This window comes from Schistocerca americana, chromosome 5 (genome assembly GCF_021461395.2).
Source record: "Schistocerca americana isolate TAMUIC-IGC-003095 chromosome 5, iqSchAmer2.1, whole genome shotgun sequence".
Lineage (NCBI taxonomy): Eukaryota > Metazoa > Arthropoda > Insecta > Orthoptera > Acrididae > Schistocerca > Schistocerca americana.
This window is the reverse complement of record NC_060123.1, coordinates 135,903,639-135,928,872: the sequence shown is the minus strand read 5'-3', so window position 1 is coordinate 135,928,872 and position 25,234 is coordinate 135,903,639. Positions and strand designations below refer to the sequence as shown.

Here is a 25,234-nt window from a genome sequence, read left to right as displayed (position 1 = left end):
TGTTGTGGTCTTCAGTCCTGAGACTGGTTTGATGCAGCTCTCCATGCTACTCTATCCTGTGCAAGCTTCTTCATCTCCCAGTACCTACTGCAACCTACATCCTTCTGAATCTGTTCAGTGTATTCATCTCGTGGTCTCCCTCCACGCTGCCCTCCAATACTAAATTCGTGATCCCTCGATGCCTCAGAACATGTCCTACCAACCGATCCCTTCTTCTAGTCAAATTGTGCCACAAACTTCTCTTCTCCCCAATCCTATTCAATACTTCCTCATTAGTTATGTGATCTACCCATCTTATCTTCAGCATTCTTCTGTAGCACCACATTTCGAAAGCTTCTATTCTCTTCTTGTGCAAATTAGTTGTCGTCCATGTTTCACTTCCATACATGGCTACACTCCATACAAATACTTTCAGAAACAACTTCCTGACACTTAAAAAAATTGAAGAAATGTATGATGAAATAAAAGAAATTATTCAGACAGTGAAGGGAGACGAAAATTTAATAGTCATGGGTGACTGGAATTCGGTAGTAGGAAAAGGGAGAGAAGTAAACGTAGTAGGTGAATATGGATTGGGGCTAAGAAATGAAAGAGGAAGCCGCCTGATAAAATTTTGCACAGAGCACAACTTAATCATAGCTAACACTTGGTTCAAGAATCGTATGCCCGCATCTCGTGGTCGTGCGGTAGCGTTCTCGCTTCCCTCGCCCGGGTTCCCGGGTTCGATTCCCGGCGGGGTCAGGGATTTTCTCTGCCTCGTGATGGCTGGGTGTTGTGTGCTGTCCTTAGGTTAGTTAGGTTTAAGTAGTTCTAAGTTCTAGGAGACTGATGACCATAGCTGTTAAGTCTCATAGTGCTCAGAGCCATTTGAACCATTTGAAGAATCGTAAAAGAAGGTTGTATACATGGAAGAAGCCTGGAGATACTGACAGGTTTCAGATAGGTTATATAACGGTAAGACAGAGATTTAGGAACCAGGTTTTAAATTGTAAGACATTTCCAAGGAGATGGGTCTACAATAATCAGGTTAATATTGTGGCGGGCCGTGCAAGGATGCATGTTTCTTGTGAAAAATAAATCTTACTATAGTTTTATAGGTACGTCACTCACTCTCCCTTACCTAGCGTCTATGCCGTCCTACCAGATCCCACATTTTCATAAAGTGGTACATGTTTTTTCTTTAACTTAAGGGACAGCCTGATGTGCGGAATTGTCTGTTTCGCCTTGCGTACCTATTTGTGTATTGCTGTATTTCTGAGGATTAGGTTGGGAACCAACCCAGCATTTGCCTAAACGAGCGGTGAAAACCGTCTAAAAAGCCCTCAGAGGCTGCCTAGCGTATCACACCAGCGCTTGTTAATGCTCTGCGCGGATTAAACGAGCCATTGACGAACCTTAAATTTTTTTCCTTGAATCTTCCCTATTTACTTGATTAATACACCATGATAAAGATTCCGGACGAGGGTACTCGTACATCGAGGCTTCCGCGATTGAATTACAAATGCCTTGAATTCTTCCATTAATCTAAGTCTGCTACCTGCCTTCTGCACAATTATATGTAAGCGACTGTTGAACTTTAAATCGCTCCGGGCGGACATCCCTGTATATTTAACTATTGCGGCTATTTCCAGTGACTGACCATCGATGATGCGATCGACGAACAGAGAAGTATTTTCGCCTATTCGCGTTCACAAGTTCATCTCTGATCTTGTAACGACTTACTACAGCCTTCTTTCTGTTGTCTACGGGCGTTGTCATGCATTTCTCCGTACTTAAAGAGAGCTACCATTTATAACCCCACCCTCCGTTAGCTGGCTTCCGGAGTGTGATGCTGACGTACATGTGGAACGTTTGTCTAAGTCTTTATGGATTTCCTTGACATCGTCCGACGATGATACTTTCTAGTACACATCATCATCAGCGAACAATCCATTAAAGCTGACTATCCTATTCGACAAAACTTTTTGTTTGTTGACAATATTTTTAGACTTGTTACGCTTCCTTGGTGCAAACCCGATGATACTTTCGCTTCTGTTGAACACTCGCCGTCCAGTTTAACGTACTGGGGTCTATTACTAAAAAATTCAGTTAGCGAAACGCACATATGCGAGGATGCTCTATACAGTAGTACCTAGGTTTGCAGTGGACGTAGTGTTAGTGTCCTACCGCTATCGGAAATCTAGAAAGTCGAAATGTACCTGTTCAGTGGAGTCTACGGTTTGTAAAGAGGTCGTGTACGAATAGAGTAAGCTATGTTCCACACTTTTGACCCGTCGCAGCACCAAATGGTTCAAATGGCTCGGAGCACTATGGGACTTAACTACTGAGGTCATCAGTCCCCTAGAACTTAGAACTACTTAAACCTAACTAACCTAAGGACATCACACACACCCATGCCCGAGGTAGGATTCGAACCTGCGACCGTAGCGGTCACGCGGTTCCAAACTGAAGCGCTTAGAACCGCACGGCCACACCGGCCGGCGTCGCAGCACCAAAGCAGGATCAACACAATATCAAAACATTACATCTGTTCTCCTCAGCTTTAAAATCCCTTCTATCGATACGTGACGTGAAGCGAAAGTTAAGCCGAATGGTCGCCGAGCATGACGATGCAGGTAAACACGGACTTTCACACTGATACACCGGTAAGGAGAGAGGGAAAGAGACAGAGACGGAGGTGGTGAGGGAGGGAGGGAGAGTGTGGGACAGAGACAGGAAGAGACAGAAACAGAGAAAGAGAGAGAGAGAGAGAAAGAAAGAAAGAGACGCACAGAAAGAGAGAGACAAGAGAGCAGAGCAGAGCCGTCATCAGATAGCGAGCGCTCCGGCCCCGGCGCGCCTAATGTGATGTTCGTATTAGACGGCCGCAGAATCGGCGAGGCGGTCCTGGCGGCGCGGCGTTAGAACGTCGTCCGCCTTCAGGCTGACTGACGGCGATCGCGACTCGAGAAGCTGCAGTTGAGGCACGTGATGGCTGCTTCGCTCTGCTGTCGGTAGCAGTATCAATACGGTCTGTTACTTTCTTTCGAGATTAATGGCCGACTAGAGGTCGAGCGCGTCGGAGAAGCGACTGTTCTCGCTGAGAAATCTCGAGATGCTCGTCCGACGTAATCTCGCGTTGTCATACTTTTGATGGTGTCACTTTAGCGCTATGCTGATAGAAGATTAGTCGGTGCTGCAACCTCACGGAGGAGCAGGAGTAATAGAAAGAGTCGGCTTGCCTCAAATATTTCAGGTCGAAATTATTCTGATTCTAAACTGATTTACGCAGTCAGGCTTACTGCCTAAGAGGAAGACAACGACTGTCTCGTTACAGAAGTGTTTAACAGTATTTTTCGGTCTCGGGTCCCATAAATGGTATAATGACCGGTCATACATCCTCCTGGCCCTTCAGGTGACGAAGCAACTATGTAGCGTACTCCAAACTGATCGTGACTTACTAAGAAGTCGAAGCCGGCAACAATTTCATTTGTGTGAGCCGATTTTGAAAAATACAATAAGAGAAGTTCTAAAGCGAGAATTTGGAGGTAAGTACAGGCCACATATCAATATTTCAGGTCATTGCTAATCTCGAATGACCAGTGCGCCTAAGGCACATACTTCTAAATGGTTTACATTTCGCCACTGACCTTCGTGACTTTGCTTTGAAAGGCTATACCTAATCGGCTGTGATAAGTCTTTTTTTTTTCTTATGGAGCTGCGTGAAGTCGTCTATGTAAAACTACAGTAGAAACTGAAACAGAATTGGACGATAGGTCCTAATCGTCTGCTTCATCGTATTACAGACACCTGGGATTTGCGAGGGAGTGACGAAAATTTGTTTTCGACACTAACGCATGCATTTATACTGGCGGCCACTCTTACGAACAGTTCATATTAGTTACAGTTCCTATACGGTCTGTTTTTATGTCAACAAAAACAATACTCATTTACGACGACTGCCTTCCTTCTCTCAAAAAATTCACTTTGCGATCTTCTACCCTACTATTTTCACACCAATATTTTGGGACACCGTGTATAATTGTCAGCTAAAGTCCGTGCGTTTCTGGCACAAACAGGATTCAATGCTGCTGGAAACACACCCACAAATCAGTCGCAATGTAGCTTCTCTTCCGTCCCAGGATATCAATATTCTACATCAAAATTGGTAACAGAAGTGACTGGCAAGAGAATGAGCTTCCGTAGTGTTAAGAACAATCTTTTGGTGGGTATGTTGACTCTTTCAAGAGTCAGACCCCCGTTTTCAACATTCCTTCATTTAGGTCCAGAGTACGTTTCAAACTTTCGCAACAACACTACATGTGATTTTTTTCCCAAGATGCGAAAAGAAAAAAGAAAACAAACACACAAAGTTTATACAATAAATTTCTTTTATCATGGAAGGACTAGGAGATACAAATTTTACAAATTTATTACTCCAAGAAACGATTTGGCGATAATTTTTTTATGTTCCAGATATTTTATCTGCGGGAGATTAAAAGACATTATAAATCTCGCGACAAACGTAAGACGTATTCGCAACAAACCAATGTGACGTCTCTAATGACACAGCTGTTCTCGGGACGCGAAACCCTGTCTCCTTCCTTTGCCTTCCCGGACGCTAAGCGGCACTGCCAGTCTTCTTCTACCCCTACAACATTTTCGACACAAACTTTTTCTTTCGTGCTGCCAATGATCCTTTAGAGCGGGTGTTGTGACTAGTGCACTCCTTAATTAGCATAGAAGTTGCGACGTGCGTTGTTTTGACTGAGTTTACTATCACTCAAACATTGCCACGAAGATGGTCCCAAGTAACCCGGCGGATGTGGCAGCAAGTCTGTGTCGCTGTCATCAGCTCGCGAGTGACGAGCGGACCCAGACGGCGATCTCGCGGCGGGTGTGTGATGTGCCACCCGGAAGACCGGCGCGGCACGGGATTTATGTAAGCGGCGCTACCAGTGAAAGTGTGCCCGCGTGACCCCGATCGCTGCGGCTGCCGCGCCTCAGAAGGAACATATGAAAAGAGTCACTCTACCCCCCCCCCCCCCCCCCTCCCCAGCACGATGCCGGACCCTTTATCACATTACACTCGTTTATTTGGTCCTCCCCCTGCGGCTTCCTACAGCGTAAAGCCGCCGCCAGAAGAATTGCTTGTAATGAATTGGGCGACGGAACAGCTTTCCCGTCGCCTCAGCGTGACACCCAGAGTTTTCTTGAGGCCTCGTGTACGTTCTCCCTGACTGTTATCTTTTCTCCTGCTATTTCTTGATAATTTAAGTCCCTTCATAAAATGGGGGCCGATTGATAAAGGCTTACGAGTAGCTGCTTCCCCCCCAGTAGCCACTAAACTTGGAGCAGCACGGAGTTAGTCTCTCCTCCGCCAGGGTCCGCCACACGTTGAACCGGATTCGCAGCGCCAGGCAGCCGTCAGTTGGCTGCCTAACCTGCAGGCGCACTTATCGGTGTCATTTCGCTTCTACTCGATAGCTGTTTTTAAAAGCAGTTACCCTATAGCTTCTTCTGATAGCGGACACCGCAAAGCCGTTACGCCGTGCAGTCGCAGTAATGTGAGTGTGAAACTTGTAATGCACGGGAACATCTTCCGTGATCGTTAAAAACATCACCAAAATTCACGAATAAAAGAATATTCTACAACAACCGTAGCCCTGCAACGCAACTTAACTCGAATAACTCTACACATTTCGTAACAGTAAAATAAAAATGATGTTGCGTTTGTCAATAATTAACTAACATGTACCACTAAATCTGTACGAAAATATTTTTGAATCTTCCACCTCCCTTTGTCTTTCTACTATAATTAAGCCCTTACAAAAGGCAACATCTTTTTCTCAGACTTCATAATAAATTCAGTTTAACACGGGTGACACTGATAATCGCGAAGGGCAATTTGTCGTATCGGGTCGTTCGTTGCTAAGTTCACGTGATGTGATTTAAGAGAGTGTGGAGTGTGCGTTTAAATTCTTTCAGTCGGTTCAACGACTCTAATGGATGTTATCATTCCCATAATAAATAATCTGTAATACCGAACTCTCTTTTTAGAAGTAGTTGATCACATTTTGCTGCTTACGGCTACTATATCAAGCATGAATAGAACATTCTTTTGCACACACAAATATAGTGCTACAGTCTGAAGGAAAGAAAAACGACCAGTCGCGAAAAAAGTGTGAAAAAAGGGTTATGCAAAGAAAAAGTGACCAGTAAAGAAGGTTAATAGATGTACAGAATCTAGGTGCCGAGAAGAAGACCCTTTAGTGTAATCAGAGCGACTACTGTCGCAACAAAGCATTAAGTGAAGTGAGTGATGTCTAGAAAGGTGTGGAACGGAGGCGACAACATGAGAAAGAAAGAGAAGTGCAAATTACGGCTAGAGCAAAATGTAATTGGTGGATTGTAAATCACTATGCTATTTATTGAGCACGCATCGGGTGGAACGATGGCTTGAATCTAAATATGTTGCGTCAAAGAGACCAAAAGTTTTGTTAAGTCCTGCCCAAGTATTGGTTCCAGACTTGTTGGATACGGGAGATCCTGAAATAATTGGCGTATAAAACATGATTACTCACAAACATGGAGCAAATAAATGGAAAATCCGATATCTGACATTCGTGACGCTCGTAAAATATGGTCTTCCAGGTCAGAAGCTACATCGCCGACGCTCCGCGCACAGACCTGATTTTTATTGGATACATCAAAATATGATTCCTAGCGACAACACATCAGTACCATTACACGTTATGTGCGGTGAGATACTAAAGACTGCCTGCAGAAAACTTAAACAGCGAAAACTGGTGATTGCGTCGCTACTGTAAGAGAGAAAAGTAAAACCGTTTGCCTGCAAGTTGCAAGTCTTCTCAGATGACGCCACGTTTGGCGATTTGCGTGTCGTTGACAATGAAATGACGGTGAGGACAACGCGACAGCCGGTCCCCGAGCGGACCCGCCCGGTAATCGAACCCGGGCCCGCTGCGTGGCAGTGAGATGCGCTGACCACTCAAGGAAAAAAAATGGTTCAAATGGCTCTGAGCACTATGGGACTCAACATCTTAGGTCATAAGTCCCCTAGAACTACCGAGCGAGGTGGCGCAGTGGTTAGCACACTGGACTCGCACTCGGGAGGACGACGGTTCAATCCCGTCTCCGGCCATCCTGATTTAGGTTTTCCGTGATTTCCCTAAATCGTTTCAGGCAAATGCCGGGATGGTTCCTTTGAAAGGGCACGGCCGATTTCCTTCCCAATCCTTCCCTAACCCGAGCTTGCGCTCCGTCTCTAATGACCTCGTTGTCGACGGGACGTTAAACACTAACCACCACCACCTCCCCTAGAACTTATAACTACTTAAACCTAACTAATCTAAGGACATCACACACACCCATGCCCGAGGCAGGATTCGAACCTGCGACCGTAGCAGTCCCGCGGTTCCGGACTGCAGCGCCAGAACCGCACGGCCACCGCGGCCGGCCACTCAAGAAAAGGAGGCGGACAGATGCAAGATCGGAGTGCAACGACGTAATGTCCGGAGCACCGGTATTAGATCGGTTGCATAAGGACAGCAGAGGAAACCAGCCGTAGCCTTGTCAAAGGAAGTGATTCTAGGCAACCCTCAGAAAACCTCCAGCCAGGATGGCCGGCACGATACTGAACGCACCTTGCCCCCGAATACGACTCCTTTGTCTTGACCAATGCATCTCCTCGTTCAGTGTTGTATCACTTTCATTGCCAGATAAAGAAATAAAATAAAAAGTAAAATAAATACGATGTCAAACCTGCGATGTGCCATCTCCGATCTTACTTTCAGCACATTTCCCTGCAGTTCTACCAATAAACTGCACTTGAAACATGGACGTGTGCAACTGAACTAGTCTTCTCACGATCTATCGAATGCCACAAAAAAGCTTCAGTACTTTGGTGTGTGCAAACGTTACAAGCCCTTTCGTGCACTACAACTGGCCGAAAGCCTTCTCGCTCTATCTTGAACAGTTGTGAATTACATCTACATCTACATGATTACTCTGCAAGTCATAATTAAGTTCAAAAATGGCTCTGAGCACTATGAGACTTAACATCTGAGGTCATCAGTCCCCTGGAACTTAGAACTACTTAAACCTAACTAATCTAAGGACATCACACACATCCATGCGCGAGGCAGGATTCGTTCCTGCGACTGTAGCTGTCGTGCGGTTCCAGACTGAAGCGCCTAGAACCGCTCGGCCACACCGGCTGGCCATAATTAAGTGCCTGGCAGAGATTCATCGAACCACCTTCAAACTATTTCTCTATCGTTCACTTTCGAACAGCACGCGCGGAAAAGGACACTTAAATCTTCTATTTTATTACGATGATCACTTCTCCCTACGTAGGTGGCCGCCAACAAAATATTTTCATACTCTGAGGAGAAAGTTGGCGCTTCAAATTTCATGAGAAGATCTTACTGCAAATCAGCGTTAGCGATATGGGTCTGTAATTCAGTAGATTACTCCTATTTCCTTTGTCGGGTATCGTTGTGACTTGTCCAACTTTCCAGTCCTCGGTTGATGCTAAGGGAATTAGATTAGGAAATGAGACACTTAAAGTAGTAAAGGAGTTTTGCTATTTGGGGAGCAAAATAACTGATGATGGTATAAGTAGAGAGGATATAAAATGTAGACTGGCAATGGCAACGAAATCGTTTCTGAAGAAGAGAAATTTGTTAACATCGAGTATTGATTTAAGTGTCAGTATTTGTATGTAGTGTAGCCATGTATGTAAGTGAAACATGGACGATAAATAGTTTAGACAAGAAGAGAATAGAAGCTTTCGAAATGTGGTGCTACAGAAGAATGCTGAAGATTAGATGGGTAGATCACATAATTAATGAGGAGGTATTGAATAGAATTGGGGAGAAGAGGAGTTTGTGGCACAACTTGACTACAAGAAGGGACCTGTTGGTAGGACATGTTCTGAGGCATCAAGGGACCACCAATTTGGTACTGGAGGGCAGCATGGAGGGTATATATCGTGGAGGAAGACCAAGAGATGAATACACTAAGCAGATTCAGAAGGATGTAGGCTGCAGTAGGTACTGGGGGGTGAAGAAGCTTGCACAGGATAGAGTAGCACGGAGAGCTGCATCAAACCAGTCTCAGGACTGAAGACCACAACAACAACAACGGGTACGGATCTTTCAACGAGCGATCGGTTGTATACGACTGCTAAATATGGACTGCGGCAGCCGACGCGCTACATCCCTGGCTCGACTACGCACAGACCAAAAGCTGGAGACCGGCCCCATTCCCCAGCGGCAACCCGATCCTCCGGCAGGCGAGCGGAAGGTGACGCGGAGGAGGGCGAGTCCTGGGGGTAGGGGGTGGGGGTGGGGGTGGGGGCCCGTCACGCCCCATAACCCGCACCCCGCGCTCCGACAATAGGCGGCACAAAAAAGTAGTAATAAAGCGACGGGCGGAGCGCGACCGAGTTTTCATCATCATAATCATCGTCATCGCATCGGCGGCCGGTGCGGCCGAAATGCCAGCGCGGTCCCCGGGGGCCTGGGGGCGGCTTATAAGCGCCGGCGCCGGCGCCGCGACGCCCCAGACGCCCGCCTGCCCGCCGCGGACGAGAGCATGCTCGCGCCTCCTTCAGGTTTGGCCGCGCAACGCAACGCAGCACCGCAACGCCGCGTCCGCCCGCGAGACCGCGGCCAGCGAGCTGGCGCCTACAGCTGCAAGGCGACCACTCGTACTGCTGCTGACTGGTGCCCGGGTCTCGCTTCGATCTACGCACGCGATTCATCTGCGTAACCCGATCGCCGGCGCGTTTTCTAATTGTTGCGAAGTTTTCTAGTGATCTTAGCCTATTTGGGTACGCTCGAGTTCCACCTAGCACAAATCAGAAACTGTATCCGTAATTTATAGCACAAGCGTGTCAAAAAAATTTAGGCTTACCGCGAATGTAATGTACCGTATGAGACCTGTCGTGACAGGTAATGCAGTTTCCGATTCCAGAAGCCGAATACATCGCCTTTTTTTTTATCATCACTGAAGACTACATGCCGACATTGAATGCAGCTGCTCGTGTTAAAACAGTTAAAAATTTTAATTTTAAAAATCGACGCTTTCTCTTTATTAAATTATGTTCTCAATTGCAGCTTCGCCCGTGTAGCTTGAACAGTAGCGTTGAAATCAAAGTTAAGACATATTAAACGGATTTTACAAAACTTGATCACGTATACAAGACTGTCGCTGCTAAAGTGCGTTTTTCTGAAATTAATGAAGATATTTTCTATTTGGGTTTATTGTCATGTGTAGGCGAAATCTGTCGAAAATCTAAACATTGTTAACCTTTGACACTTGACTTCGTTCAAAACAGTGCGAAATCTCACCACATATTCAAATTGTTCGGAAATTCCCGTTACAAACGCCTAAGACTTGCAGAGGGGACAGAGTACACACTATTTTGAATAGGATCCCATGTCCGGATACATCATTCAGCGACGCTGCAGACGTCAAAGTAATAGCCGTCGGCGCCTATAAATGTATGTAATACAGGTTGATTTCGTTATATTGTTGCAGGCCTTCAAGGATAATGGAGACGGATACATGCATCAATTTGAGGTAAGGGGCCCTGGTTCAGCAACTAACAAGTTCAAAGTTATAAGCGAAAATCATTCTCATACCCCCCCCCCCCCCCCCCACCATGGAAGACATGTAGCGGTACCGTTGTTGCTAGGAATGTAGGGTGAGAAACTTTCAGAGGTGGTAGTATGGACCAAAACAAGAAAAAATGTCCGGTAAATATGGGCTCGAAAATGCATACCTGAGGATCTATGAGCAGTTTTCCATCTTCGCTATTGAACGAGTGGTAATAGCTCTTAAAGCATGCATTTCAGAGCCCACGTTTACTGGACATTTTTTTCTTATTTTAGTCCATATTACCACCTCTGAAAGTTGTCTACCCACCAAACTTAGCAACAGGCGTTTCGGTACATGTATTCTTCCGTTACAAGTATCACAATGATTTTCGCTTATAATTTTCGATTCGTTCGTTTCCAGTACAGGGACCCTTACCTCACATTGATACACTTCTCCATCATCCTTGAAAGTTTGTAACATCATCACGCAATCACCCTGTATATATATTTACAGCCGCCAGCGCCTGTAACCCTGACGCTTCCTAGCGTCGCTGTATGACGCTGTAGGACAAAGGTTTTATTCAAAATATTATGTACTCGCTCCCATCTACAAGCCCTAGAAGTTTGTAACGGGAATTTCCGAACACCCTGTACATCGCAAAAACGAAAATTAATACATCGTCACAAACTCCAGGACAAAGGCAACCGATCACTCTGACTGGAAACAACTGGGAGGTCAAAATATGTGAATGTATTATGTACAATATCTGTGTTTGTGTGTAAAGGGAATCAAATCTGAAGATTTGCGCAGCACGTATTGAAGTCTGTCGACGAATGCGATAACCATGTTTCTGCAACTAGTTGTAACTCATATGAGGGATTAACAACACATTGCAAGGAACCGCAGTTCCTCGAGTGTAACACATGGAAGTTTCTTCTAACCGTGTATACGTAACGTGCGTCCAATAGTGCTCCACCGGGTAAACGTCCGAAAAGATTTAACTAACTAACACCGTTAACATGTAAATATCTGTCCCCTTTTCATAGCCTCAGTACTACAATTAAATTTCTTTAAATCAACCCTGTTTAATACCAACCGCCGTGCCTTCTGTAAAGCTACTTAGCGGCGGACCAAATAGATTATTTTACATATCTTGCCTTTTGCAAAATGCTTTTGTATTTTTATACAAGTATCTTGTATTTCAAATACGTATATGTGAATATTTGTATTATTTGCAACACTGAAGAAACTAATGTTTAGCACTTTCTTATTCAGATACAGGCAGGTATGTCCATCTCGACTTTCTTATGACTCGAACTTTGATTAATGTCAATCAAGTTACATAGTATCAGCTTAGATGCAACATTAATAGAAATCGAGTATTTATTTGGTTGTATATGACTTTGCAACTATCCAGACTGCATCGCTTTGCAAGTACTTTGCTGTTCACCTTTAAAACTACGTCATGTGTAACGAATAGTGAATCGCTGTTTGTATAAATGTGCATCGCTTCCTCTCCTGTAGTTCCCTTTTCAACTATTAGTAAACTCATTACAATGATACAACAACCTTGCTTTGAGAGACTAAGTCGCTAGGCGTTATCGGCTTTGCGCCTGTTTCATATCTACAACTAACGCTTTGTTGATCTCAAGAAGTAAGGCGGTGAGAATAATTTCTTAGAGCGCTGTCGATTTCATGTCACTTCGGCGCTACTTTGCCAAAACGGTAGTCGTAAGATTGTAGCTGAAAATTCCTACCAGCTGCGTTTGTTAAGGTTTTCCATGGCTGCCCTGCAGAAGTTGGGGTTAGTGCCACGATAGTCTCTTCAACAGGTCCACGCGCAGTTTCTACCTCATTATTGTGCAGCTGAGATAGCTTACTGTCTATCGAGATCTCTACGCCCACAGAACGCAACTCACACATTCCCCTTCTTTCCATTTAAAGAAAGAAGAGGAACAGTTCTGACGTCCAAATAGGTATTCGGAAAAACAATGTTCTCCAATATCTTACACAAGTTCAATATTCTAATGGCACTCAGTGACGAATGTATCGTGCATCTGAGATGCCAGCTACTTAAACTGCTCACCGCGTGACTGCCTCTGGTGCAACTTTCTTGGGGAGCAGACCAAATCGCAGAAACCAACTGCCGCACACGCATCACTTGCAGACTAGTGCAGCTAGGCATTTAGCACCGCTACACGGTGCGCAGTATAGTAGAAGAGAGACGCACACTCTACACCTGACACTGCAGCATCCAGATCGTTCCTCTTCATAACAGGCTACTGTCTCCTGACGTGACAGCTATTAGCACAGAGTAAGAAACATCTCACTGTTTGTTCTTCTTCCGGAAAAAAAGATTAAAAAGGAGAAGCTGCGGAAATCAATTTACAGGTAACTGACGAAGCAATCTCCGCCGTCTCTGAATCGAACAAAATATTTTCCTTTCATTTCTTCTCTCTCTCTCTCTTTATTCTTGTGTTGCTTGATAAAAAAAAACACAATGCAGAATTATTGGTCGTTACAAGCAAAATCCACTCTTGGCTACGCAGTGCCAGACGTCAAAGCAAACCGCGATCGTTCGTTTACTGTGCAACGTGATATACCAGATGTCAAGTGCAATAAAAATTCGCGGGGGCAAAATTCGTGTAACAAACATAGCTTCAAAGGATACAGAGGCGTCTAAATGCACTGCCTGGCCAAACAATATACCTCCGTCTAAACTATCCTATTCGAAGCGAGCCACAAGACTCCTCTGTGAACTGTTATACATATACACAACACACACACACACATACACACAAAGGTTTTTGAAAGTTGTATCATTGTGATCATGTGTAAGGCACCAACGAAGCAGCTCAGTTTGCGACACATCATGCGACCTCTGAATAGAGCGGTCAACTTTCTGTAACTGCTTCGTACCCCCGGACACACCGCTATGTCAAGGAACAATGTAGGGGTCTTGAGCGCTTAATATCACCCGATACTTCGTGTTCTGAAAGAGAGATTTCAGCTCTCGGCCGCGCGGAGTGGTCGCGCGGTTTAGGGCGCGATGGCACGAATTGCGCGGCCCCTTCGGCCGGAGGTTCGAGTCCTCTCTCGGGCATGGGTGTGTGTGTTGTTCTTAGCGTTAAGTTAGTTTAAGTAGTGTGTAAGTCTAGGGACCGATGACCTCAGCAGTTTGGTCCCTTAGGAATTCACACACATGTAAATATTTTTCCGGATCTCGACACGAACCCAGTATCTATCTACCACCGCATTAGCTGTTTAACGTTCGTGGACGTCGAGATCGTTGCGGATCGAGTAGTAACTCTGAAGGAGCAGGAAGGGACAAGATGGCGACCGAGGACAAACTCAGCTTTCGCCTAAAGTGATTCAGGGGAAGCACGGAAATTCTAAATCAATATGCAACATACTCTGGTACAGGCAGTCTTTGGAAGACGGTAGTCTCCTAGAGTGTGGAGACTTTTTGCAGGATTCGGATGGAGTGGAGAGATTTTAGTGGGAATTTGACACTCAGAGCCGGCCGCGGTGGTCTAGCGGTTCTAGGCGCTCAGTCCGGAACCGCGCGACTGCTACGGTCGCAGGTTCGAATCCTGCCTCGGGCATGGATGTGTGTGATGTCCTTAGGTTAGTTAGGTTTAAGTAGTCCTAAGTTCTAGGGGACTGATGACCACAGATGTTAAGTCCCATAGTGCTCAGAGCCATTTGATTTTTTTGACACTCAGGTGGCCCGCGAGGCTTCAGTCTGATACCGCACCGCTGAGTGTAACTTGCCTCATAAGCTAACCGAACAAAACATTGGTCACCTCCTTTAAAGAGCACGCCCTGGTCGCTTTCGAGCGCTGTACTTGGTGCAGAACAACGCCGTCATATGACCGCGCACCGCCGACGTAAGCCACGGCAATGAGAAAGACAGAAGAAGCTGTCGTGTGTGGACCTGCCCATGACGACATCGTGAATGAAGTTGCTGGATTTGCTGGTGTACCAATGCAGCCTGTCCAACATACGTACTAAAAATGTGTACGCTAGCGGGCATGTAACACGACGTAAGGACACCACTCGGAAAAAGATCCTCAGTAACAGCGTCCCGAGACGGCTGTCACGGCAATCGGTTTCCAACCCGACAGGAATTGTTATTGTGAGCGAATACAGGTCCATCTCGACCACGTCCCGAGAGAACATTGCAAAGCGAACTGCATGCAATCGACATCCGAAGTTGTGTACATCTCAGAAACCCGTTGCTCACTGCTGCGCACAAAGCCGGACGTGTTCAGTGGGCCGAATAACACAGAAACCGGACAGTAGTTTACTGCAGGCGTGTACTACCGCCATTTTGCCTCTTTTCAAGTGATGCGAGGTGTCGGCTGCACCAACGACCCAATCATCCCTTCAGCTCAGCGCGTGTGGAGGCTGTAGTTAGGGACGATGATTCTGTGGTCTTTTTCGTACCCTTCGGCCCATTCATCCAGGTTAGCAAGAAAATGGACCATGGCGCTTATTTCAGTATTCACGCTGTCCAGTTGTTGCTCTGTCTTTCTACACCTTCATGATGGGTACGCAGTGGAGACTCCCGTCTCCCAAGATAGCAACCGAGTGATAAGGCTGCACACTTACGTTTCTGGTCTGACTGATCCGCAACATCAGCCGACCGTAATCGCATAGAAAATGTCTAGGACTGAAACTTCCTGGCAGATTAAAACTGTGTGCCGGACCGAGACTCGAACTCGGGACCTTTGCCTTTCGCGGAAAAGTGCTCTACCAACTGAGCTACCCAAGCACGACTCACGCCCCGTCCTCACAGCTTTACTTCTGCCAATACCTCGTCTTCTACCTTCCAAACTTTACAGAAGCTCTCCTGCAAACCTTGCAGAACTAGCACTCCTGAAAGAAAGGATATTGCGGAGACATGGCTTAGCCACAGCCTGGGGGATGTTTCTAGAACCACGTCTCCGCAATATCCTTTCTTTCAGGAGTGATAGTTCTGCAAGGTTCGCAGGAGAGCTTCTGTAAAGTATGGAAGGTAGGAGACGAAGTACTGGCAGAAGTAAAGCTGTGAGAACGGGGCGTAAGTCGTGCTTGGGTAGCTCAGTTGGTAGAGCACTTGCCCGCGAAAGGCAAAGGTCCCGAGTTCGAGTCTCGGCCCGGCACACAGTTTTAATCTGCCAGGAAGTTTCATATCAGCGCACACTCCGCTGTAGAGTGAAAATTTTCATTCTAAGTATGTCTAGGACTATTTGGAACAGTCAACATTTAGGTATCTCAACAGCATCTAATCAATGACGATTTACTTCAGCTAGATGTGGCATATCTAAAGAAAGTCGTGCACTCTGTTCGTCGAGCTGAGTCCATTGTCGAGACTAGAAGCGGTGTTACTTGGTATTAGCGTAAAGCGTCCTATGATCTTTGTCCGGTGTTCTTATGATCGCCATAGCGATAATAAAGGAACAGTATGTGAAGGAAGCGAGCAGTTGCGAGAGCGTCGTTGGAGGGTGTGCGGCAGCGCACTGAGAGAGCCGGGTGCTTGCGCAGGTCCCGAGCTCGGCAGCAGCAAGGAGCCGAGCGCAGCAGCCGCCGCCGCCGCCGCCGCCGCCTCCTCCGCGGACCTCGCTCTGAGTCGCGTGCCGCTGGGCTCCACGCCTCTCTCCGTCGCCTCAAGTATGCTGCTTCTGCAGACGCAGGTGAGTCCGCGCGCCGCCGCCCCCGCCGCCGTCCTCGGCATGCCGCCCGCTTCACGCAGCATGCAGTAGCGCACAGCTCTGTCCCCCCAGCTGCACCCGGGGCGCCCCCCACCCCCGGCCAGTCCCCACGACACGGAAGCACAGCTTTTGCTCGCTAGTCGCAATTGTTGCCTCCCTTGCGGCGATAACAACACGTACCACGTCGCTATTGTCGCGGTTGTTCCGAAGCCCTCGTATGACCAGTTACAAGTGTTTAACACCCCGACCGACAACACGCCAGAACGGTCGAACATTTGGCAACAGACGGTGGTTCCACTACACAACTAACATTGCAACATAAGCCGTACACTACAATGCCAGGCACGACCCTCGGTTTCGATTCGTCACTCGTATGGCTACCAATCTAATAAATGATAGGATGGCTGGAACAGCTTCACTGGAATGCCATGCGATCTTCCTGACGTCTTATTGCAACGGAGTCACGACGACCCTTCTTGGATCTAGGGCCCATCTTCTCAGCGACATTCTTCTCCTACGACCGAAGTGGTCCATTCCCATTGATTAAGCTCCCTACCTGCTGTTAAAGCCTAATACAGAGAGAGCAGTATTTCTGCACTGCGTAGAGCAAATCTTTCGACGCCGATCGCTAAGAGTTGAAACCAGATAGGGAGAGACTGTTATTTCAATAATCGGAGGCGCAACAGAATTAGGCAGGTCGTATTTGTTTAAAGCTTCCCCCTAGACACTTCACACACCGCCCTGTGCTCTCTTAGAACCGCTTCAGTTTTGTCTGAGACGCGGCTCATGATAATTCCTTCAATAAGCATCCGAGAACTCTCACTGAATATCAGACGATAGCGCTACAAAGAACACCTGTCTTCGCGTGACATTTGCGGTAACAGTATGAAACTCCATTCAAGTTTTAAAAAAAAGCCACAAATAAATGAATATGTTAAACAGATCTTAGAAGTTCATTACTTGTTGCAGGATCTTTTCTTTTAACAACTTACTGTGGACGAAGAAAGCTGCTTGTTAAAAATTTCATAAAATATCGAGTATGACGAAAGTCTTAAAACAAGTTTCGGACAGGGCAAGCATTCAAAACAAATCGTACTGCATATCAAGGAGACCATCATAGTTTCTGTGATGGAAAGTAACTCCTTTCGGTCATGTGTCACACAACTCAGAACTTCCCACCGCTCGATTTTCGGGAATCAGGCATCAAAATCTCTGCGTCTTTCGTATCCAAAAAGATATTCGCTAGCTCTGCGAACTCGCTGGCGACCTGACTAAAGTGAGAGGCACTCTGCCTGTGAAAGTGTACTGACTGCAACTTCAAATGTTACACAAAGCAAGAGAGTGGACACTTGATGAAGATTCAAAACCTCAGTTTGTCAGTCCTCTTTTCTGTCTTTCAGAATTTTCCCCGAATATTTCAGTGGCTCTCGAATACCTTTGCCCTACTATTCTTCCGCGTTACATGTGTTTCACGACTTCCGAAAGGTTCAATCAGCGCTCAAAATTGGTACGCCACACTGTGCTCAGTGCTCACTTAATACAACATACGACTAAAACAGCACGCAGTGCCACTGCCCTTTTTTTTTCAGATGCTCCAGCTCTACATATTTCGATATAAATGGGAAACCGGGCGACTAACGCAAAATAAAACAGGCGACTGGCTTGATGAAGCCCTGCGTTTCCGTTCAAGTTCCGGTTAGCATCCATCATCAGGAAGCACAGAATGGCACGGCTTTGCATGGCGCGTGCACTTTCCCTGCAATTGCTGCATGCGTTAGCCTTTCCGCTGTACAGATGGTCCGGTCCCACGCCACGGAGACAGCCCCTAGTCGAGGCACTCAGAGTCTGCACCGTTCGCCGTAGATATTGCCGACTCAGACTGTCAGTTGACGGCCCCAAGAGAGAAAGACTACCGGTTGTAAATTTTCGGGATGGCTGTTGGTGAAAGTGGCGTTGGGGCGGAGACCACCAAATCCACGTGGATGACTCGCTTCTTGTAAAACTTATTGCTAGCTCTCAGTGTGCAAATTTTATTTTTCGATGATGACAAGTTAGAAGGAATACGACACTTATTTCATTGTGCAGTATTTTAACTGTTAATGTTCTAACTACTGTGTAACAAAATGGAGAAAAGCGCTTCTGTTATTACTAGAGGGCAAATTAAGCAATAAATTTCTCTATGATTGTAATGGAACAACGTAACAGAACAATGTGCACCAAGCAGAAACTGTTGGGTCAAATGCTTTGCCAACCTTTAGAGATGTCCGATTGACCTGGAAATTATATTGTTTTGGTGTGTGGTGTATTTTTTGCCATAATCAGGTTTCGATAATCTCCATCACCGTGTCTCCCTCTCTTTCAGCCATCTGCAAAATATTGCTAATTACTGCCTGCAAGGTTGATTGCAGCAGAATTGGGAAAGGATTGGCGACGCAGACCGTCGAAAAGTGGACAAGTCTCTCATAGAGACAGGCCTTAGTAACTCGTTTTACAGTTAAGTAAACTCTTACTGGTACAATTTTGCGAAGGTTTTATGTAAGTATTGGTGGGAACTAAAATCTCTTGTTGTTCTGTTACATATTAATATGTTTGCCTTCTCAGTTTACTGTCATAAAATACCTTGAACCACAGTATTTCTATTAGACAATGTCACGCAATGTTTCCCTGTTTGTTATTACCTGCTGGAGTTTCAGTGCTGTTAAACTTTATGTACCCTTGGAGAATCTGAATCATGTGGTGGAGGTCACGGAGGTCTCCTTCGCCCAGTGTCTGCTAATAACAGCATTCCGTCTGTAATTAACTCACTGTATATAAGACACTTGAAATATTTCTAGTTCAACAATATGTTTCAGTTGTTACTTTGCTACTATTTCTTTTTGAAACTATCTCCGCATTTTCAGTTCAGCGTTTTATTATTAGCGAAAAATAACACCTTTCCAAATGCTATCTAATTGACGTATATTTCGTGGAACTCGTCTTTACAATGATAAAGTGAACTCAAAAGTGCTGCTCGACCTGTGTAATCTGACCGAAAGGCCGTAGTTCCAAGCGTTCGTGCTCTTGAGATAACGCTTAAAGATTAGTGAACCAAAGCCCTTGAGTCCACTGAAAAATGATATGTGTCCCATTCATAAAACGCTGTTATTTCGAAATGTCACTATTTCATTGAGACTTCTCAACAACAGGAAGTGTTACGCAACCCATTTTTACGACTTTAAGATAAGGAACTTTCGATTCCTACGAACGTCTCATTTAGATAAGTAACGAGCTGAGCACCTGGCGTTACCCGGGTATGTATTTATACCAATCTTCTGTTAGTCTTTCTACTCCTTCCCCCTCTCTCTGCCCATCCCTTCCTTCACCCCCTCTCTGTCCATCTCCTCCACCCGTCTCTCGTTCCATCTCTTCCTGCCCCTCTCTCTATCCGCCTTCTCTTCTTCTCCCTTCTCTCTCCACGTTATCACGCTCACCCCAATAGGAGGCTGGTGGTTCTTACCTCCATAGTACTTCTTTCCAGATTGTAACTAATGTGTGTACCAAATTTGGTTGAAATCGTTCCAGGGGGTTAGGAAGAGCTTTCTACCCGTGCCTTTGATATATTTGACACATATGTAACATAATTCACTCGTATCTGCACACACATTTCACCTATATCTCGAGCTAATTTAGCCCTGCAGCTTCATTTCAACGAAGCTCAATGTTAATGACGTCGTATCTCCTCAACTATGTGCTGTACAATGATATAATTTTGTAGCTACATCCAATGTTGTATGTGGCTACCGTTTACGAAACGTGTTGTGAGTAGAGTTAGTAGTAAAGAAGTAATAAATTAAAACGTCATGCACGATGAGGCCGTTTTTCACGCAACATGTCTCCTGAACTGTGTCGTACAATGATACATTTTTCTGTCCAGTAGTTCAGGAAGAAATGCGGGACATACATACGTACAAGCATACATACGAACATATACAGGGTGGTCAGAAACAGTCTGAAAAATTCGTAAGGCCGTTGCAGGACAGGTTATGCTGAGAAATCTCTGTCAAGGGAAAAAATCGATACGTTGAGCCGTTTCCGAGTTAATTAACATTGAAGTTGGCCAATCAATCCTTACTACTGTCCGAAGTTCAATTTTTGTATCGCTCTCTTGTTCGATTTCAGGAAAGCAAACGAAGGGCACGTTTGACGACACTGTCTCCGGCTGGCCGCTTGAATTTGCGCGCACCACGGCCTGCCTTTATAGCCGTAGTGCTAATTAACTCGGAAACAGCGCATGTATTGAATTTTTGTTAATAATTAGTCCTCAGCGCAACCTACACCGGAACACCCTCAGAAGCTTTTCAGACTGTTTCTGACCATCCTGTATACGTACATCCATTTTTATGATACGTGTGGATTAGGAGATTTCTGGGAACGGCCGATTCAGATAGGAGACGGGCCACAGATTAATGTATCATTCAGTGAACGAAATAAATCTATAAAATGTCATCTGACTTGGTAGATGGCGTCAAAAGATGTTGCAGTTTTATCTCAAGGAGTTCACGCTATGCTTTACGATTCTGATTCGCGTGGATTCAAATCTCGACTGAGAATACTGTTCTGCATCCTTCAAGGGTAATGCATACAGATGCATCCTCCAAGGGCAATGCACAACAATACCCTAACTGCATAGATTAATCTGTCTTTCTATTTTAACAGTGTCTGTTAAGATTTCTCCTCGCAGTGTTGCTTACTGTTTACAATGATGCTACAAAGATTATCATGACAGTGATAGTGAAGACTGTCTGACAGACTTTCAGTTTCGGTCACTATACGCCTCTTTTCTATACTCGCGGAGAGTTTGCTTCCAAACACGAAATATGTCGATTGTATGTGTGCCCTGAATTAAATTATGCTCATATCGACCACCTTAACAAATTAAATTGTTTGTTTTTTTCATAAGTCACTTGTTAATAAGAGTGCAAGGTATTAAACATTGCACATCTTTAGAGCTTAAATATTATGTTAGAAGCGCGAGATATCTAGACTGTACCTTGTCACAGTATTTACCATATTTTAGACTGCACTATCTGGTGTACATAAAATAGTCACTCTCTCTGCTGACAACAGAGAATGCAAGCATGAAACTTAAACCAAAAAAGAACCTGGACATACAGAAAAATTAGATCTGAATATTTTAATACGCCAATAGCTATTTCATTCACCTTTCTGCACCGATAGTCCGACAACTTTTCGTACACTTTCTGGATGTTTTTATCTGTATTTGTAGGTTTATGACGTCTTTCTCGTGTGTTATCATCAAGAGAAGTACGCCAGACCATCTGTAACTGTTGAAATGGAACGAACAGCCCACTAATAAAAATTCAGCACTTTTTGATGAACTTCCCTAGGCAATAAATCAGCCCAAATCAAACATTACATGATGGCAAGGTTCCCCAGTTTATCAATTTGAACGAAACACATGCGACATCGCTGTTTTCGTGGATCTCATACATAAAACTGTTCATAGCCCTCAGAAAAAGTTGACACTTGACGCACGTTGCTGTACGAACATAAAAAAACGTTGATATCAACTCTATACGTGTGCTGGATCGAGATCTTAGACCTTGCAAATAAGTAGTCAGGGGCCGAAGCTGCCTACCAAAGGAGCGCACGTGTAGTTTAGGAAGCACTGCTCCACCCCTTTCTTTTCACAAATTTCCTGGAAGATGCGCCGACAGAAGAATGCCGCGGCGCTGCCTGCAGCACGGGACACGACAGGGCGGGCTGACATTTGGCGGAATGTGTCCCCAGTGGCGGCGCGATTGCTGCGAGCCCTGGAGCGCGACCACTCCCCCCCTCCCCCCCCTACCTCCTCCTGCTCCCAACCCCCGCTCCTACCACCCGCCCACACTCATCGGCCCCTCCCCACAGCCTCTATTATTAATTTCGCACGCTCCTGGAGCGACGGTCGGTATGCCGTGATCTAGCGCGGCGTGACATGCTTTTGTTCTCTACCAAATCAAAAACAAGTAACACGAGCTCGAAAGGCGTTTCACACCCTCGATTTCACCCCCTAGATCGTGTCCGATTAATCCGAGGGCCCTAGCAATGGAAATTCTACGCAGAGCAGACTTGCCTCTGATTAAGTAAGAGGTTCTTCAATAAGTCCCTCGCGTAATTGGATATTAACTCGTGTCGCTTGCAACAAACCAGGTCACTCACACGCCAAATTTCGATCGTTAATAGTGCTTCATTACTATTCAGATACTTCTCCCAAGGTGACGCCCAGTTCTCGGTGGAGCTCGTAAGAGGTTGACACATCTGTCAACGTCATAGCCACGCGGCGCTGCTGTGATCACTGGATGTTGGGAATGGGACAGCTTTTGTCGCTAAATTGGATATATTACATACACGGAACACTGGCGTTCGCCCTTACCCTAGTCAACAACAACAAAGATCAATAAATATCGTAGATTACAACTTATCCAGTTACTCACAATTTACTTATTTACCTCTGCTCAGACTGTTCCACCCCTTACAAAACGAGCATTTTTTCTTTTTTTGACACCATTCTAAATTAATAATTCTACCGTCACTATGGACACATGAAAAGGAAGTTGAGAATTTGGAAATATTTGAAACAAAGGGGGCGATCTGTCTCTTAGTCACATGGTGTGTTACGTAATGAAACAGCGATATCTCTTGGTACAGGTTCACAGCCTACAGCGATGATCTTACGTTAATCCTGACTCGGAATTCAAAGCTTCAGAAGTTACAATCGTGATTTACTCAGAATAGAGATACGTATTTCTCATCAATATATATCAAACGCGTAAAACATTATAAATACCGTTTACAAGGGGTATTAACTTGGCAGAGTGTTATTTAATATCGATTCAATCGGCGTCTGAAGAATTTCTACATTCGAAACAAATTCTTTAAAGGTGTACATAGTATTTATCGGTAACTCAGTATTATGAATCCGGATGAATGGTGAAAACTGTCATTGTTACTGTACACACTAGAGATATCTAAGGTTAAGTTTCGTCCCAACTTTCTTCCATAATTCTACAGCTTGGAAAATTGTCCTAAACTCTGAAGTTCCAACCTTGCTGTCGTCGAACACGATACTTGAAAGTCTACCGTAGATCATCATGTGGATAATATTGAAAATTTAAGACTATTACAAATAAACCACAAACAGTGATTCTCCACGATCCCGGTTTACGAATAATTTCGCCTATCTGCACGTTTGCTGACTCCAACAGTCGTCTGCAACAGAATAAGGGATGCAGTGTTCGGACGCATGCGTGTTACCCTCTCAGCTCCACCCTTGTGAACTGGGCACCATTCTTCAAGCCCTCCATTCAGCTGGAGGAGGATACTCGCCAGTGATCACAAAGGCGCTCTACGAGTAGAGATCCGCCACCACCATGCTATTTGTCGTTTCGTAATCAGGTCTAGCATCTTCTGCATTGATATCGTGTTGGCCGTGGTCAATGGCGGGCACTTCGTTGCCACGTGAGTAGCAAGTTACGAGGCGCTGTCCAGCCGTGACCACCGGATGAAAACACTTAACATACTGCAGATAAGACGCACCGTGGTTTTGAGTGCATTTTGTGGACCAGCTCTTCTTAGATATAAATGAGCACTTTTATCAGATTCCCGCGATCGACAATCACGATAGTAACGTAAATCTTGTGTTACAACGAAACCATTTTGATCGGTATCATTTCAAAAGAGCCCGACTGCTCTCAATCAACTTCACAAGTACCTACAGCTGCAGCATAAGAGAAAAAAGCACAGGAGCTATAAGAAAGCAGCTCAGTGATTGTAGACAAATACGTTACAAAACTGGGCAGAGACTCTTTTTTTGAACACGTTCAGTGCTCAGTATTAGTTATCTTAATTGATTCATTTCACAGACTACCACACCGTAAAGGTAAAGAGACGGGCAAAAGAGTCAACTTCTTGATGGCGTTACTCATAACACGCGAACAACTTTTTCTCTCCGGGACATACGTACATGAAAGCTATTTCAGAAGTAACTCCAATCAAGCATTTTCTAAAGCACTAAGCCATTTACAAGGAACCAACAGCGACAATGATACACAGCTACAAGCACATATAAATAATATGCTTTCCACATTCATTATTATTTCTTGAATTTCGTTCATTAATAGCCTAGAAACAAACCTTACTCTACTACACTGAATTGCTTAGTCTGCCGCCACAATATTATTAACTCACCGTTCTACCGCTCTTACCTGAACGTTTAGCATCAAAGCGGTTTTGGTCTAGCGCCTGATAATTATGTAGCAATAACGGATATTAATTTCACCGCCGGCTCCGCTAGAGTGTTTGCTATTACACGTGCCGTATTCACTCTAAATTAGATTTCAGTGGGACTAGAAATCTGCGCAGTACGGAAATTGTACATGATATAACATTCTAATAAACACCCCTTCCGTCCATCAAGATTAAAGTAATTAGCTCACGTTAGTGCAGCCGAAACACCAAAAACTCAAAATAAGATGGTAATAATAATGATTTCATTATCATATAATGACTAGTTATTGTTCAAAGTGATTACAAATTAATGGACAATGTTATAAGGCTATACCTCTCCAACATAGAAAGTAATTAAAAGGCATTGTCAGCATTTCAAGCAATGTTGTATGGAACTTTTATGCTGAGCTTAGATGCTGTCCATGTGGGTTTCCCCAGTAATATCACAGTTCATAGTTCGAATAGCGTCAAATCCTTCAAGCAATGGCACATCTCGATTCTGATAACGTCCAAGACGAAACCTTAGAGGAAGAAATTTCACTGAATCAGCCTGAGGAAGCATGTAGGAGGGGACGGGGGGAACTGACCGTATCCTTCTCGATGGAAACATCCCAGCACTTTCCGTTAGCGATTTTGGGAAACAATGAAAAACGTAAATCTGG

At 45.1% G+C, this 25,234-nt stretch overlaps 1 protein-coding gene and 1 non-coding gene across 2 annotated transcripts in view; both read left to right on the top strand.

The window, feature by feature from the left end:
- Positions 1 to 25,234, top strand: part of LOC124615924 (probable nuclear hormone receptor HR38) — an 82,821-nt gene that overhangs the window by 25,284 nt on the left and 32,303 nt on the right. The window contains exon 2 of the mRNA XM_047144108.1: positions 16,138 to 16,286. Within this exon, the coding sequence (XP_047000064.1) occupies positions 16,138 to 16,286 (149 nt within the window). The remainder of the gene's footprint in view (positions 1 to 16,137; positions 16,287 to 25,234) is intronic.
- On the top strand, positions 15,682 to 15,756 carry Trnas-cga. Its single transcript has one exon. It is a non-coding gene; the product is annotated as a tRNA-Ser (tRNA).